The sequence below is a fragment of the Juglans regia genome, chromosome 5, assembly GCF_001411555.2.
Source record: "Juglans regia cultivar Chandler chromosome 5, Walnut 2.0, whole genome shotgun sequence".
In the NCBI taxonomy this organism is placed as follows: Eukaryota; Viridiplantae; Streptophyta; class Magnoliopsida; order Fagales; family Juglandaceae; genus Juglans; species Juglans regia.
The window spans coordinates 14,956,940-14,975,898 of NC_049905.1; the positions used below are offsets into that span (position 1 = coordinate 14,956,940).

At 35.6% G+C, this 18,959-nt stretch overlaps 2 protein-coding genes across 2 annotated transcripts; one reads left to right on the top strand and one right to left on the bottom strand.

Annotated features, from left to right (window-relative positions):
• The first annotated feature begins 1,994 nt into the window (after positions 1 to 1,994).
• On the top strand, positions 1,995 to 2,552 carry LOC108998215. Its single transcript, XM_018974721.2, has 2 exons — positions 1,995 to 2,219; positions 2,325 to 2,552. The coding sequence occupies exons 1-2, from the start codon at positions 1,995 to 1,997 to the stop codon at positions 2,550 to 2,552; spliced, it is 453 nt and encodes a 150-aa protein (XP_018830266.2).
• Positions 2,553 to 3,344: 792 nt separating this feature from the next.
• Positions 3,345 to 17,500, bottom strand: LOC108998657. Its single transcript, XM_018975300.2, has 3 exons — positions 17,215 to 17,500; positions 4,889 to 5,216; positions 3,345 to 3,870 (listed from the first exon to the last, which is right to left on the bottom strand). The coding sequence occupies exons 1-3, from the start codon at positions 17,360 to 17,362 to the stop codon at positions 3,654 to 3,656; spliced, it is 693 nt and encodes a 230-aa protein (XP_018830845.1). The 5' UTR covers positions 17,363 to 17,500; the 3' UTR covers positions 3,345 to 3,653.
• Positions 17,501 to 18,959: the final 1,459 nt, after the last annotated feature.

Here is an 18,959-nt window from a genome sequence, read left to right on the forward strand (position 1 = left end):
CTGTTACCTTCAAACACTTGAAGACACCACAACCATCTATCAAAAGACCATGGTCTGCCACACATAACATGCTGGAGGTCCTTCTCTTGGTTAAACTCGATTAGATATTTGTTTGTACCAACTTCTGAGAATTGAATCCAACTCTCACATCTCCAAACTTTGGACATAATAATAGTCTTGAAGGCTTCTTGATTAACCGGTCTTTTTGCTATGATCATGGCCAATAAACAGAGCTTACCTAGCTTTGGTAGTGGAGTTGGTTGGCAAAATCACTACCCCTTTTTCCTTCTCAGTGAGACTAAGACATTCCCACTATTTTGCTAAATCCTCATCCATTGTAACATCTTCAAACCAGTTAAGCGTCTAAGGGACTCAACTCTTCCTAGAGAGAAAAAACCTCACCCAGTAGGAGAGGACATGTATTCTTTTGTAGTGATAGAGTGATGACACATAAATTGAGCGACACAATATTTATAACCACTCAAAGTAGCTAAAAATACTATGGAATAACTATAAATACTGTGGGGCCAGGCATCTATAAATGCAGTGAAATCCTCTTTATGTATCTATCTTTCTTCTACTTTAAGGGATCAACATATCAACATGAAGATGAGAGATCCCCTTCCATGTTTTTTTAAAATATATATATTTTTTAAAAAACAAATTGAAGTTTGTTATATTGGAAGAATTAAAGAACAATTTTTTAAAATTTAATTCGAAATTCTTTTTTCATTATTTGTTTTTTTTAAGAATGGAAATTTTATTTTAAGAATATAAATTTTATAGTTTTTAAATTCATTTTTTTTCTTGACAACAAAATCTAAGTTTTCACGTAACATGCCATATGTTTTTTTGGTAAATAGAGTGGACTCAATTTTCAACTGAACAACAAGATTCAGAATCAGCCTTAGTGCAGGGTTATTTGTGAGGAGTTTTTAATAGAATTTTTTTTTTCTACTATTAGTCTATTTCATTGTGAGACAGATCCTAGGTATCCATCACAATCAGTTTGTCCATATGGACTACAATTTCTACACGTTGCAACCCAAATCTTTGGGTAGACCAACAGCCATCCACACACCCACAATTTTATTTTATTTTTATGGGTAATTAATTTCGTTACAAATTAAAAAATGTATGTTTTAATGTTAGTAACATTGGGTTCCTATACCTTTACAAACCTTAAAGGGACGGGGTATTTTAAATTGATAGTCCGATCCCAATGAGATGGCTTTTGGAAGGATGTAGATGACGAGTTGGTAATGAAGAAATAGTGAAGATTTGGAAGGACCCTTGGTTACCTGGGCCTAGACTCTTACAGTCTGTTTTAGATGGCAGAAATGGGGAAATTGTTGATGAAGAACAGACATTGGACATGTTGATTGATGCTACTACTAAAACATAGAATGCACGGTTGGTTAGAGCTCTCTTTAATTCAAATACAGCAGTGGAGATTCGATTGTTACCAAATCAAGTGTTGTATAGATGGATTTGGAATAAGGAAGCAAATGAAAAATTTTCTGTCAAGAGTGATTATAAGTTGATTCAGAATTCAATGGCTAGATGTGATGGGGAAAATTCTTTGCAGATGCAAGATAGAACTCTTTGGAGGAGGATATGGCATATGAAAGTTTCCAAGAAGACTAAAAATTTTGCATGGAAAGTTTGTAAGGATATATTGCCAACTCTCATTAATCTGAGGAGGAAAAATATTGATGTGGAGACTCAACGTGGTTTCTGCCATGTCTATGAGGAAGACATTAGCCATGCCATGCTCACTTGTTCTTGTAACTATAGTTTGTGGCAGAAATTTCTTCCAATATTACAAAATTTTCAATCCTCTTTGACTTTTATTGATACTGTGAGAATGGTTATGTTGCAAGGAAGTGAAGCTGAGTTAACTATGTTCTTTATTCTGTGTTGGAGTTTATTGTATAGGCAGAATCAATTCTAGATGGAAAATAATTTGATACAACCTGTTCAAGCAGCTGAACATGCTTTTATCAATTTGCAAAGCTTTCAATGATGTGCAAACAACAACATCAAGGGATTTGTATAAGTTTTCTAAATGGCAAGCTCCACCAGATGAGTATCTCAAAGTAAATGTAAATGGTGCAGTTTTTGCTGATTTCAGGAAAGCTAGAGTGGGGATAGTCCTACGAGATATGAGTGGAGGAATTGTGATGGCTGCAAGCAAGAATGAAGAGGAAGTGGATGAGGCAACCACTATTGAATCCATTGTTGTGTTGAGAGGACTTTAGCTATGTCTCCCACTTGATATACCGAAGTTAATTATTGAATGTGATTGTCTTAATGTGGTTCAGGAGTTGCACTCAACAGAAGAGTCATTTGCAAGTGCTGGTAATTTGATCAATGAAGCCAAGAATTTAATGAGGCATTTCCCGGAAGTTCAAGTTCAACATGTAAACAGGATAGGAAATGGGGTAGCACACTCTCTAGCTAGATATGCTTGGAACGTTGTTGATATTAATATTTGGTGGGATCAGATCCCTTCTTTTGTTAGTCATGCATTATGGTTTGATACCAATTGATATACTGTTGCTATTTGAATGAAGTTTCTGTTTATCAAAAAAAAAAAAAGAAGATAGTCCGATCCCGTTGTTAACCGTTATAGTGATGGTTGTTGAATCATCCATTGCAAGAGGATCCCTAAAGTACTACGCACCCTGCTACCGTTGGGTCATTTATATACGCTTCATACGTGCACTTTCAATTAATATCCTCACCCATCCTATTCATTGACGTATCTATAGCAGCATCACGATTGATCTTTACAACTTCAAATCTCAATTGAAAACAAACATTTTCTACGAGACCTGATGCTCTAAAATAAAAGCTGCCAAATCAAGTTCACCCACATCTAGCGTCCACACCAAACCCTTCAAACGCAATCATAAAATCATCATCGTCCTCGAGCATTTTTCGATTCTTTTGTTACATCCAGACTACTCAACCTGAGTGGCAACAGAACATTTCCATAAGATGTCAACCTCCATCTCTCAGATAGGACACAATTGGCTTGAAACTATCTTCCGTTTGAAGATATTTTCTTTGAGGTATTGAATCTAGATTGGGTGGACTAAGGGGTGTTTGAATAAAACTTCCTAATATATGAGTTATGCAAACAGTATCTACACAAAACCATCCACTCCAAGTTTTAAAATCTTCCCATCTGATGTTATAGTGATTTCCAAGACTCGAGGATGTAACCTGCCACATGAGTAATATATAGAGCAAGCCTTTCACAGAGAGAGAAAGATATATATATATATATATATATATATGTTATCAATAGCATGTCTTTCAGATATTTGAAACAGAAGTGAAACAACAGTCAAAGAAGCAGAGCAGATAAACATTTGCTGTAATACGGCACCATTTACACTTCACTATGAAGCTATCACAGAGATGTGGCAAACATTTCCATATAGAAAAACACCATCGCCACCTGCCCGCCCACGGCCCACCCAACACACCCAAGGATTATCGTATGGATCAAATAAGCAAAACAAATCGAACAGTAACAGTATTGACATATTTCACATGGAACGGTTTACAGCCAATTATAGTTGATCCAGATGAAGAATTATCCGCTTCAACTTTTGCTAGAAATCACAGGTTAATGAAAACCCTCATAGAACAAGGACTTTTCTATGCAAGTGCTCTACAGTGGAATCTCCAACTCCACCATGACCATGCTCATGATCATGAAAAACAAGAGTCAAAATTCCTACCAAACAAAGCACAGAACCTACAAGAAGCTTGTCATACCGCTCTACCCAGTGAAACTTGATCTGACTGGCACCATAAAATGATAGAGCCACCAGTGAGGTCATCACAGTTATGGTGCTGCAAATACAATATCAAACAGTGAAAAGCATGATAATGGCAACATGGTTTCCACAATCTGAACTTCAGTCACTATGTAATTGACATTTGAACAATCCAGTGACCAAATATTGCAGCAGTCCAGTGACATTATTCGTTGATGTATACATAATAGCAATCAAGTGAAGAAAGAGAGTTAATGGTGGATTTCCCAAAATCTACAAACTGTCTAGTAAGCATATTAGTCCAAGTAAGCATGCCTGCTTAACACAAGCGTATATATTGCAAAAAAGATAATAAGGTTGCTGCCTAGAACAGTAGAACTATCACAAACCAGTTCAGCCAAGAAGTAAGCAAAGGAATGTAATCGTTCTAATTTTCATTTCTTACCGTTCCCCATGGATATGAACAACTTTTTAAAGCATTAGCAGTGAGCACTGGATAATGATGGCCAATGTTCAGGTCAAATCGAAGCATGATTGCATGTGAAAGCAATATGGATTCAAATATATGATATAATAATAGTGACATTAAAAACAATTGTAATTGTTAAATCATCAATTCTCTCATAAACTTGAACTAATGAGAAGTATTAAATGTAATAATTAATTCAATATTTACCCCCTCACATGTGAGCTAGATTTCCCCTTAATAGGTAAACCCAACAAGTGAAATATTTAACTGAAATAATGGGTAAAAAGTGTTACCAGGGTTCAAATAGAAGATTACTTCTCCAATATCATTTAAGTTATGATTGTCCTAAATATTAAACTAATATTTCAAATATTCAATTGATGTCCTAACAGTAACAATGAATAAAAGGAAATAGATGAGGAAATTTGAGTTCAGTTGGTACATGCATCCCTGTTTGAACGAACCATTATAGGGATTCACAAATGTGGTTCCAATCGACAGATAGCAAAATATAAAAACTGTCATTTTCTCAAATTGTTATTCAAAATTCCAACAACCATATCATCAAAGGGTAATTAAATAGATCAAAACAAAAACTAAAAACTTAATTAAACATTAGTGATACCTGAATAGCAACACAATGATAGCTAGCACCATCATGGAAGACGAGTTTCCAACAGCAAGAAATACTGGAAGTGTAGTTGCACAAGGCGACAATGCAGGAACAAGGACAAGCCCGGCAACAGCCATTTTCTCCATGGGTTGGTTATGGGAATGACTGTGACCACCCTTTCCAGACAGAAACAGCAAGACATAACCACCACCGAGAATTACAAGCAAAAGTGAAGCTAGTTTATGCACTGTTTCTTCGCCCGCGATAGTATTCGCCATGGTGATAGCTGTTATGCCAAGAAGTGAAGTGGACACCACATGCAAAATTGCTCCAAATGCAGCTGCACAAAAAGAATTAAAGTAAAATCAATTCAGACTGTTCCAACAACCTTTCCATGAGGCAGAAAATACTATTTGCAAAGTTAATGTAGTACAAGAAGCAGGATTGAAGAATTTAGGCAGCCAAAACCTAAACAAAATGTAAATGCTCATATGACATGGCAAACAAGCACACACAAGGTATCCAAGCGACACAAATAGTGTCTAAGGCTCAAATATCCAAATTTCTATTGAAATCAGTTTATTGTGCTCGTATCTTGCTTCCTTGTTGTCTGAAATTGTTATTGAACTGGTTTAATCTGGTATACAAAAATTATGCAGATAGAAAGTAAAAAGAAATATCAAAGTAGTTCTAAAAATTCAATAATATTGTTATTTGAGTATCTTAGTTCCTTCAACTGTATAATCTTAGTGATGAAATAATTAAGTCATAATTTATTCGTTGAACGTATCATTAACTATTTACTTATTTTGGTGGGAGGAACTTATCATAAATCCAGGAATAAATTGTCCTTCATTGGCACTATCACGTAATAACTCTAGCAAAGGCAATCCTATTACAGGAATAGCTTCTGGTACACCTGTTACAATTAAAATAAAACTTCAAGGGGGTGGGGCTTAGTCATCATGGGGACAGGGCATAGTCATCATGGGGACAGGGTGGTACTATTGGGTGGTACTATTGGAACCCCTTCAAAGAAAAGTGGTATTTCTTACTTAGCAATCCCTTTCTGATGCCAGTCCAAGGTGAAGGAAGCAGAACAATCAACACAAGAAAGAAGATGGCTAGTATTTTTATAATTGCGAGACAGATGATACATTTTACTGCTCAGGTATAATTCTCTTAGAGAAGTAGCTCACATCTTTTTACCAATACCTAAAAGTAGTTGGTCACATCAGAACCTGCAAAATGGAACTATTATCAAGATGACAACTCTTTAGCAATTCTAAAAACTGGTTGTAAACCTGCGCGATTTAAATTTCGCTTAATAAACTATACTCTATGTAGCTAAGTTAACATACCTTGAGACATAAATTGAACATTTAAAAAAGTGTTGATGTTTACATTTTAATTTCCAAAAATTTGGTTGGGCAAGTTAATCTTCTATCCCTTTAATCTCTTTTGTTTCTAATGTAGTGATCAGAATAATCACAAACTTTGCTTGAGTGAATGAAGAGACCAAGAGCTATTTAGATAGTGTGCCAAAGTAAAAGGGCATAAGTTACAAACCAAAAAAGCATGCGTTGAAAAACTAAAAGACTTATTAATTTTAAATTAAATTAGTAAATTAAACATAATGATTTATTTTATTTACTATGTATTTAATAGTAACACAAATGAGAAGTTCATGATGTAACTTTATAGCACTAGCTGTCATTTTATAGTTGATAGTTGATGATGTGGATTCATAGGAGCAAAGCTCTATGATTCTATATGGAATACATATAGATATTGGTATTTTAACTTAATAGTATTAACTTGAAATAAAAGCAATAATTTAATTAGGTTCAACTTAAAATCATAAATATTGTTTAATAATAACACACATGGGAAGTGGATGATGTGACTTTATGGCACGCATTGTCATTTAGTAATAAAATACTGGGTATTTGATGATGGGGCTTCATAAGGTCAAAGCTCCATTCTTTGAAAATTATATAATATATACATGATTAGTAACTTTGAAGGACTACATTCCAATTGGTTTTTTGGTAAGTAACAAGACTTCTTTTTTTTTTTTTTAATAAGAAGCAACAAGACTTTATTAAAAGGTGTAATCGAAGAACACAAAAAGTATACAAGAAAGTGCACCTATCTAGAAGGAGAAAAATATGAAAGGAAATGATGAAAGTTCAGCCTGTTAAAGCCTGTCGAAGCTGTCTAAAGCACTAGTGTTGGAGAAGAAATTTTTTAGCTCTAGTGTCAGATCAAGGACGTCCTAAAAACTTCTATCATTTGTTTCACTTCAATATCATATGAGACAAATAGGGACCATTTTCCACACTGCTGCAACTTGTGGGATGCTGCCTAATCCTTTTCAAGAATAAGCTTTTCTGATAAGCCTTTTCAAGAATAAAAATACGTACACTATTTTGTACATAACCTAAGCCAAATCAGTCTGAAGAAGTCACTCCACAATGCAATAGCAATTTTGCAATGGTATAAAAGATGATCCAAGGACTCCCTGCGCCTCTTGCACATGAAACACTAATCAACCAATATGACGTGTATTCTCTTTAGGTTCTCGATGGTGAAAAACTTGCCTAAAGAGGTTGTTCAAGCAAAAAAAGCCACCCGTGAAGGGGCCTTGGTCCTATAGATGCTCTTCCAAGGAAAGAGGTTGTTAATTGAGAAGTAAGGATGTTATTGAGTGAAAGGATAGTGAACATACCTCTCTTGAAGAGGGTGCTCAATGAAGGTTGTCTACCCCTCATCTAAATCTGGAGAATAAAGTAGATCAAAGAATGAGGTAAAAGCATCTATCTCTGGATGATGGGCTGCTCTAATAAAGTTGACATTCTACTGCAGGGAATCATTAAACATCACCATATGATCCGCCATAGAAGTATCCTTAGCTTTTGCAATGTTGTACACATTAGGTAAAGCTTCCTCGAGAGCTCTATCTCCACACCACAAGTCATGCAAGATTCTAATCTTAACTAGTAGTCTAGTACTCTAATTAGTACATTACTCATATGCCAGTATTGACCATTGAGTTATGTAATATATATATATATATATAATTGTAGTTTATGCTATGTGTACATGAGTGTATCGTGATATACTATAAATTATAACTATTAACAATTACCTTAATATTATAATATATACACTTGTAGTCTTGTTAGTACATATACAAGTAGTGAGTATATGTATTATCTATATTAGTACATGATAACTGACAATTGACATAACTATTAACAAATAACAACTAGTTTTCAGCTACCTTAAGACATGTATTAGTACACTGTATATATACATGTGTTATACTACAAATATAATCATTCAAACTTATAGTAGTATCAAATATAAATTATGGCCATTAATAATACATGTACTATATGCTAGATATGTATTAGTAATACTACATTCCCTAAGATATAATTATTAACACTTACAAGTGTGCAGAAAAAAAGAAAAATACTAACACTTATACTAGCATTGAATATAAGTTATGTTGCGGAGTGGTGCTTCTTGGAAAAATCTTGACCACGGATAATTTGAGAAAGCGTGGTTTTTTTTGTTGGGGAGTGGTGCTTCTTGTGTAAAAAAGATGGTAATCTGTTGACCATTTATTTCTACATTGTGAGGTGCTAAGATTTTGTGGGATGAGATCTTGGTAGGACAAGTATTGCTTGGGTGATGCCCAAGCAAGTGGTGGTCCGACCCGGCCCGGCCCGGCCCGACCCGATTTTGTCGGGTTATTATATGATCGGGTCTCCAACCCGACTAGTTAACGAGTTTGTATTTTTATTTCAACCCTTCCGTTAACCATTCTCATCTTTAGTTCTCCAACTCGTCCAAAGTAAAACACAGATATTCATGCCGCCCAAAGTCTAAATCGCAGATATTCATGCTTAGTTACGAGTGATGGTCTCTGAGCCTTAAACAACTTTCCATGGATTGAGTCCGATGTGGGTTCTCTGAGAGCCGACAGACATGCAACTTTCTTTTAGAGAACCTTCAACATCTTGCGAATGGGATTTCTTGAATCTTTTCGTGCCTTTGCGAACACATCATGCATATCTCAAGATCTAAGGACTGTGGACTGTGCCGGCGAAGCAGGAGCCCACGAATCTGGCGTTGTGTGAGCCGATCTCTACGGGGGTGCCTAGTGGGAAGAAGGAAGACGGGTGTCAGATTTTCTGCATTTCTTGAATCTTTTCGTGCCTTTGTCACATTGTGAGCTGGTCGCCAATTGCTTCTTACGGAAGGTAATTGTTTACATTACTTACCACTGGATGATGGATTCGAAAATCAAAAGGTCCATCTCACACACACACACATAAACAAAGAACTGTTTCGCCGATTCCACCAAGAAATCTAATTTGTACCTCATGCGTATCTCATCGCTGTTGAGGCTGTTGGTCTTTCATGGCTTTTGGTTTCGATACGTATACAAATCCACAATCTGCTTCAAGTTCGTATCTCATCGCTGTCGAGGCTGTTGGTCTTTCATGGCTTTTCTTCCTCTGAGAAAGGTACAGTACCGTGAAAAGGGAAGATTTATCGGGTCATACAGGTTTGACCCACTTTTATTTTGGGCGGGTCGGTTCGGATCGGGTTGAGTCCTAACCCAGAACATTTCGGGTCGGTTCAGGTATAAACCTGACTGTTTGAGCTCGGGTTGCAGGCCTAGTATGTGGATCTTTTAGCATGTTGGCAAGGATTTAAGGGGAGCCATCATATTGTTGCAATATGGAAGATGATTCCTTCATGTTTGATGTGGTGCTTATAGTTGGAAAGGAATGGGCGATGCTTTGAAGATAGAGAACGCCAAGGGGAGAAATTAGAGAGTTTTTTTAAGTACTTTGTGTACTTGGGCTAAGTTTCTTGTATTGAATGGAGATAACGTTCATGATTTGCTCTCAGCCTATTCTAGTTCTTAGTTTGTAATGAGGTGTTTCTCTTGTATACTTCCTGTGTACTTGGGCTATGCCTATTTAGTGGTTAATAAAATCTCTTATTCCTTATCAAAAAAGAATATAAGTTATGGACTAATAATAAGACCATACTAACTTATCAAAAAAATAAAAATAAAATAAGACCATACTAGGTATATTTATATGATCATAATATAAAATAATTTCATAGATAATATATATTTCATTTTTATAGACTATAATGTCAGAGTCTGAGTTGGTTTGGTAAGGAAAAAAAACTCCACCTCCGACTCCGACTTCGAAGGTGCGGAGTTGGAATGTAACATCTCGAACTTTTGAGGTTTCTATGTTAGGAAAGCTAGGGTTTACACTATAATTAGGGTTTCTATTTTTAGAGAGTAAGTTCGGGTTAGATCTAAAATTAGGCACTTGAACCCTTGTTTATTCCTTGAGGTTAATAATTGGGCACCTAGGACTAGACCCTCGTTATGGAGGACTAAACTTATGAAGATTTAGAAACCCACTAGGCCCAAACCCACTAGGCCAATGTAAGGATGAGCAAGCCCAAGTATTATCCTTGCCAAGCCCATAGATAGCCCATGAAAGTAAGCCCACATAGGTTATACCCAAAACTTACTTGCACTACACTTCTAGTCGCAAGCACAAGCAAGCACAGCTCCTAAGGCAGCCACAACTCCTAAGGCAACCACAACTTATAGGACAACCATGACTCCAAATCACATTCAAACAACTCACTGAACCCACAGCACTAGGACTACCACGCCCCTTGGACTCTACACCCTCCAAACTCTATCTATAGATCCCATATGAGAGCCTACCTACCATTAGATGAGCCCTAAGCATGGCCCTCCAAGGCCATGAAATTCTCTTAAATTTTGTGGTATAAACCAAAAACCCTAAGCCCCATAACCCTTGCTACAACATTCACCTCCTAAGCAAGAAGATCAAGATCCAAACCACATAGCCAAGCCGTGTACTCCCAACCTTTGGATCAAGCTTTTCCTTTAGGTAACTCTCTCTCTCTCTCTCTCTCTCTCTCTCTCTCTCTCTCCCTCCTTTCTCTTTTATGATAGGTATGCTAGACAAATGCTGTGAGATCATATAAAATAGTGAAATTAGGATTTCATAAAGGGCTAAGAAATACACATACTAGAGTTAGGTTTTATGGGATATTATTATTATTATTTTTATTTATTATTATTATTTTTTAACGAAAGGAGACACCTCCACATTTATTGATAAACCCTCACTCAGGCGGAGGAATCACCATAATTACAGCAAGAAACCCAACCCAAAAAACAAAAAAACATCCAATGACTCCTAACATCTAACATAAGGTAATCCCCAATCTATCCGTACGTATAAGTCCCTTAAGTCTACCCGGACCAAAATCTTATCCAAAAAAATCCCAAGTGCCGCCATTAGCCCCATGTTTTGCTAAAAAATCTGCTACCATATTTGCTTCCCTAAACACATGTTTAAACTGAATGTTCAGAGAAGAAATAATAGATTGTGCTTCTTCCCAAAAATCCCACAAATACCAATAATATACATGGGATTGGACAAGCATACATATAGGAAAATTAGTTGAATGAAATCATATATTTGAGGACTTAGACCCACGATTTGATGGTTTAAATATAGGGGCAGAGTTTAATTAGAGAGATCATGAGCAATTTGGGTAACATGTAGCATAGGCTTGAACATGGATGGATGCATTAAGATTAAGATTATATGACTAAGTGTTAATAGCATGAATAGTATAGGTTTGCTAGACAAGATTAGGTTTGAAGATCTTGGAGTACATAGGTATGAATTATGATGAAGGATGATGGACTAAAATGATTAAAGTGATCTAGCAAAGGTTAAGGGCTAATTGAATGTTTAGAACCTCAATAGGTGGTAGTCCAACTAGAGAAGCTTAAATATCTCATAAACTGTCTAGGCCTTTGTTTTGTCTCCCCGAGTCAAGTCTCATCCTATAGTAACTTTCTCACAATGACCATAACCTGGGTGGTTAAAACATTTAAAACAAGTAACAAATGAGTTGAATACTCAATAAGTAGTACATCACGAAGTAAAATAATATAAACATTTGGTTTCTTGGAAAACGTGCATACTCATAGTTGCATATGTAAGTAACATGAACATGAACATGAACATGAACCTAAACCGAGAATGAAATGCCTTAACTTGTCTTTCACTTGTCCTCATAGGCTGGTACCCACCATTGACCCCGTGAGTTAGGGTTAGCGAATCTTGAAAATTCTGATTCTGCGCGTGGCCAAGGGTTGAGAATCCATCTATACGTAAGAACGACAATATTGGGTGCATTACTAGTGTGTATATCCTGGCAATACAATATGCCCCTTAACCTTATGGTACCGTTTTCATTGTCATAACATAGGCCATTATGTTTCTTAACAGTTATACCTAATCATAATTATACATGCATACTTTCTTGTCATATCTTGCCTTATCACGCCCTATCAAATTGTAACCTTTCATAAAATGTCGTGATACATGTTTCCTCACACAAAATCATGATCTTTCATAAAACATTTGATGCATGACTCCTCACGTAAAATCATAACTTTCATAAAATATCTTGATGCATGGGTCATACAACTAACATGAAACTTATGCATAAAATCATGGCATTTAGAAGTTTATCATGACTTGGGTACATAAAAGGGGGCTTCAATAGGCTTTACATATAATATTCCTTTAAAAACCACGACATGAGCAATGAGCTTTTCGTTTATAATATACGTTCATAATTGCTTTGCAAAAATATGCATTGAAAGACATGATCATAAATACTAACATAGCTTTATAAAATATGCATGTCCAAATAGCATGATCTTATTACTTACATAACTTAGAAAACATGCATGACGATGAAGGGCGTGATCATATTACTTACCCTGCAACTCTGGACATCAGTTATCGCATCGATAATCACCTATTCAATAAATATGTAATCAAGTTAATTCATAATCTCGTATGTCATCACTTTAAAGACTAAGGGGATGCTTGGGGAATGAGATGAGATGAGAAATCTGTGAATATCAGTAAAATGGATTGTGCATAGTAGTGAAATTGTTCTTGTTAAGATGTTTTATTGAGTCTTGGAAAATGAGAGAAAAAACGTTGAATAAAAAAATTATAAAGTTAAAATATTGTTAGAATATAATAACCCCTAGGGGTTGGCTCAAGTGGTAAAGGCCTTAGGCTTAGGGGTATGCTCCCCCTAAGTCTAAGGTTCAAATCCCTTTGGGTGCAAACAATCTCTAGCGGCCACCGGACTGGGGGATTTTCCCCTTAAATTACCCGAGGTGCACTTGCAAGAAACTCCTTACTGAGGGCTTGTGCACCCCTGGGATTAGTCGGGAAGCTGTTACTGGACACCCGGTGCCAATAAAAAAAATTGTTAGAATATAATTTTTTAATATAATTTTTTTTTGAATTTGAAAAAATTGAATTATTTTTTGTGTTTTGTTTGGAAGTTTGAGAAAGTTGTAATGATTAGGTAATGATTAGATGAAAAAATTGAAGATTTGAAATTGAAAAATGTTTGTATTTGAGTGATGTTTGGGAAGGAATGTAATGAGAAATTTTGAAATGAGATGCGATGAGATGAAGCCATCTCTATTTCCAAACAACCTCTTAGGGGATGTTTGGGGAATGAGATGAGATGAGCAATCTGTGAATAGTAGTGAAATGATTTGTGAATAGTAGTGAAATGGTTTGAGTTATGATGTTTTATAGGGTTTTGGAAAAGGAGATAGAAAAAGTTGAATAAAAATATTATGAAATTAAAACATTGTTAGAATATAATTTTTTAATATTATATTTGTTTTGAGATTTGAAAAAGTTGATTTTTTTTTTTTGTATATTGTAGTTTGTTTGAAAGTTTGGAAAAATTATAATAATTAGTTTGGAAAATTTGTAATGATTAGTTTGAAAGTGTTTGTGTTTGATTGATATTTAAGAAGGAAATAAAATGAGATGATATGAGATGAAAAACATTACCAAACATCCCCTTAGTTTTATGTCTTCATTCATTAAATTTATTTTGACAAGTACATGAGACTTGAATGATTTTCGACAAGTGTTTCCGCAAAATCCCTTTTATATTTTAAGTATTTTGATAATCAATGACATTGATTTATTTTAAGGAATCTTTTATACATGGGCTTCATTAGTAGCACTCCAGTTCCCCTAGATTTCTAAAAGTGACGTTAATCTTAACCCTAGGGGGATGGGGTATTACATAGAAAGTTGGATTATTGCACAGCCCTACCGTTAAATGCAAGTAAATTCTCGACTCTCAACCCTCCTAAGTGAACTGGAGTAAAAATCCTGGTCTAGTTGACAAGATGAGTCTTAGGTACACACTCAATACCCTATTTCCGAATTCTTATGACTGCATTAGCAGTACTTCAACTATAAATAGAGGGTAAAAAACTAGTTTCTGCTGCACTTTTTCTTCCCAAATAAGGAAAGCGTTGAAGTTATTTTTCCCTATTGATAATGGTTGGATATATGAGAGAGTAATCTTTATGCTGGCATTTTCTTGTATTTTATGTTAATGCCAACTACCATCCATAAAAGAAAGATAGTGGATCAATAGTTCTCTCTAGGTTTTTTAGAGTTTCTTTTCAATAAGCTAAAGAAAAGTCCCTCCTCTGCCTTTTCCCGTTCTCATGCCTGGAAACTTGTAAAAATGGGAAATCCTTGCAGTGTACTGTTGTTTTCCAAGGGGGGAAAATATGTCCTTTACTTTCCTTCCAAAGTAACGGCTGATTTGTGTTTAAGTACGAGTTTTGATGAATTTTATAATTTATATTAGTTGTGTTATTGTGAGAAGTCGTAACAAGAAAAACCTATTGAAACATGATTAAGGGAATTAAAGGTTATGTTTGAGTTCCTATGCTTCCCACCAGCATTGAGTAAAACATATTGGATTTGATTTCTTTAGAGGACATAGACTCTGGCTTATATAACATGATTACATGAATTCCTAGATGTTTGACATCATAGCATATAGCATGATTAGGTGCTATAAAATTCCTTGCAGCGCTACAACCACCAAGAAAGGTGGTCTTGGTGGTTGTAGGGCTTTTCCCGAAGTGATATGTAGCTGTAGTCTGGCCCTAGGTTAAACCATCTAGGTTGTCCTTTTTTTTATAAGTAAAGGACAATTATTTGAGTTGTCTTTTTAGGTGTCTACATCATGAAATTAGTGTAAGACTTATAGCAGAGTAATCTTTGCTAGCATGTTGGAATTACAGCAGAAACATACAAGCACATTGGTTGACATCGAGACAATGCCTACCGTTTTTAGCCCATGACCGGTTCTGTTTTAAGGGATCTTAGTGGGTTTTAAATAGCATGAGAATACCTTCACATTCATAACCCATATGTGGTAACCTTGATATACATGCACAATGTGACCATTTGGAACGAGTTGAACTTGAGATAAAAGAGAACAATATTTTTTTTTCTTATAAGAGAACAAGGGTTTGAAGAGAAGAAATCGGATCTGCCCCTTATTGTGAAAAGTAGTGTTTAAATTTTTGTGGAAGAGCACAAGACTATGATTTTCAGTAGGTGTTAATTTGTGATTTTTATTCATGAAATTTTGGATCGTTTTTAAATACTTATGGAATCTTCCATACCTAGTGTATAAGTGAGTCTTTTTAGTCAGTAGCATTCCTAACATGATAAGGCAGGGGGTGCTGCATTCTTAAACCTGTTAAATGTATAAATGCGGTTATGTATTAACTTCAATACCAGCTATGGGTTTCTTGTACTAACTCGAGGGGTGTAGCAATAAGTATGATAAACTTTCACAATCAACAATGACAGGATTCTATCTACTTAGCCAAAACAGAAGAAAACAAGGGCCTTACACTTCAAATAGAATTCAGAGGTATCACAAGCCAATAAACTCTGCCTCAAGTTACACTCGGAGGAGGTAAGGTAGTGGGTTCAAGATCATTGGATTTATGTACGACTCAATAACTTTTTATTTTTCATTTTTAAGTTTAAGGTATCGCATAACACTTCAAAATATGACCTCCATATAACTTGTGCGTTATACAGGCATTTTGGTTCTACATAAACCTAAAAAATCAAATCCAGAAATAGACCACACTCCTTACTCATAAATAAGTAATGTGACAACTCGCTAATGAGCACGAACAAAAGGATTCATTATTCATAACAAATCTTCTAACCTCATCCTTCTAGATTTACAGAAGTACTGTTACCCATAAATCATCAAGACAACAACAGATCTATGACCTCGTTTCCACCAATTCCTAAAGAAAAGGGCATCAGGGAAGCTCTGTAGCATAAAAGGGAGTTAATATGTAACAATGTAATCCCATCCAACAGATTTAACCACTAAGCCATATGCAACTACATTATTATTTTGAGTGGTGCTACCCTGCCACTTGTATGTGCCCACTCTGTGTGCCGCTTAGTGCAAATTGCACTTTTTTTTTCTAGCATTTTATTTCAAATATTTTTAAACATTTTAAAAAAAAAATACCAATACACTAATAATCACTTCCTTAACCAATAAGAAAAACAAATTAAAATAAATAAATATATGAGTGGTCAAAATGAGGGAGGAAAATGAGGAGGCATACTAGCATTATTCTATTATTTTATATTGGTAATCTTATTCTCGTAAAGACCTGATACCTCCCATTGAGAATGTCCCCTATTGGTCAACTTGATAAATTAGAAAATAGACAATGGAAACAGAACATTTTTAGAGCGAAGTTCTTAAGCCAAAGACAAGCATGTTCACTGCTAATCCTAGATCGAGATAAGGATATTGTTCACCCTATTATAGAACCACCACATTGCCACCATCAATTCCTCTAGCAGAGCAATGCTGAGGAAACTTTCGGGGCTTGGCAAGTAGAATCGGAAATCCTTCATAAGTCATAAAAAAAAAAAAAAAAAAAAAAACACAGATGGCATTGCATTTCAACATGCAAATTCAAGGTGAACGGAAATTAGCTTTGCAACGTAAGATAACTTTTGGCCACAAAGGTGATTAATACTCCTTAATCTAGTAATAGATCTGACCCTATTCTCATACCAGGATACAGTTGAGGTAACCTGAAGCGCTTTCAGCACGATTTCGCATATTCCAAGCCCAATTTATCATTTTCAAGGGAAAAAAAAAACAATTCCCTACTATCCACTCTTTCCTTCTTTAATCCATGGGTATGTCTTAGATCAGAGCATATCAAATTACAAAATAAACGACAACTAGAGTTGTGTGTTGAAAATACACAAATAAAACATTTATAGAGAGAGAGAGAGAGAGAGAGAGAAATGGAAACGTACTGACGAGGAGAGTGCGAGAAAGGGTCCATTTCTGTGCGCGGCCGACAATGGAGAAAGGCAGCCAATGGGTGGGAATGAAGGAATGCAGCAGCGAAACCGTGGCGATCCCTCCGATTGTTGACAGATCTTCGGCACTGAAACTTGCCATTACCCCCGCAATGGAGCACGCAGTGGCAGAATGGGTATTTTATTTATTTTTACTTTCCAAGTATTCTGTGCTTGCTTTATTTCGAAGATTTCGGAGATTTGGAAATCTCTCCGGTGTTTCTGACTTAAGAGCAGCTATAAAAAGCTGCGGACAAAATCATTCTGTAATTTGACGTGTCATTTTGCGATAAAGATTACCGGTTAATATTCAAAACAAATTTTTACTCATTATTTCTATTTTATATATTTATTTTTGAATAATTTTATAAAATAATATAATTTTTATATAACTCATTAAATCTATTTTATAATAAAAATAATTTTATAATCTGATAAATCACATCAATTTATAAAATTATTTTTGTATAATCAATTTATAATTAAAATATTTTTTTTATTTTTATTTTTTATATTTTTATTTTTCCTCCTAACAAGTATATTGTAGAAATGATGAATAAAAAAATTCATACTTGAAGGGTGAAAACCAACAGTGTTCAGAGTTTATGTTATGAGCTCTCACAAAGCGAGTTACTGATTATTAAGACTAAAGCTGCCTCACCATCCAACTCAGCAACATCACAATCTGAGCATAACAAGAAATCCACCACAACATAATATATTCTAGCATAGTGCAGTGTATAGTGCAGTGCGTACTCCTTCCAGAATATTCTTGTAACAGAATGCTCAATACGTGTCCCATTGTAAATGGCCAATGGCCATAGTTTGTTATACGATGATGCCTTTATAAGGAAATGCATTTTGTATCAAATGAATAAGAAAGGAAATCATTTTATAATACTATTGCTCTCTCTGTTCTGTCTATGGCCTTTCCACAAACACGTTGTGCGTGTCTTTCTTTTCTATACTTCAACATGGTATCCAGAGCCAACTAGACTCGCTTCTCTTCCATGGCAAAATCAGATAAAACAACCCCACCCTCACCTTCCCTCAACTCGTCCATTGCTACTGCCGCTTCTCATCTTGTTACTATTAAGCTTACAATCGACAACTACCTTCTTTGGAAGGCTCAAATAGAACCTTTTCTTCGTGGTCATCAATTGTTCGATCATCTCGATGGCACTGCCTCAGCACCTGTTCAAACCATTGATGGCAAACTTAATCCTGCGTATACAACTTGGTCTCTACAAGATCAATTGATCTTATCGGCTCTTAACTCAACTCTCTCAAAATCTGTTCTTAATCAAGTCCTTGAATGCAAAATTGCTCAACAGGTATGGCAAACCTTGCAAAACCTCTTCACTGCCCAGTCTTCTGCTCACATAATGCATACTCATTTTCAACTAGCTACCCTAAAAAAGGGCTCCGAATCCATTACTGAATACTACAACAAAGCGAAATCTCTCGCTGCCACCCTTGGTGCAGCTGGTCATACACCTAGTGACCAGGAATTTACCATTTACTTACTTGCGGGTTTAGGGTCCGATTATGAGTCACTTGTTACTTCTCTTACTACCAGACCTGATCCCCTTACCCCTCACCAAATCTATAGTTTTCTTCTCAACCATGAGTCTCGTCTCTCTCATCAGACCAACTCTCTGCTCTCGGGAACGACCATTACTGCCAATAACACTCACATT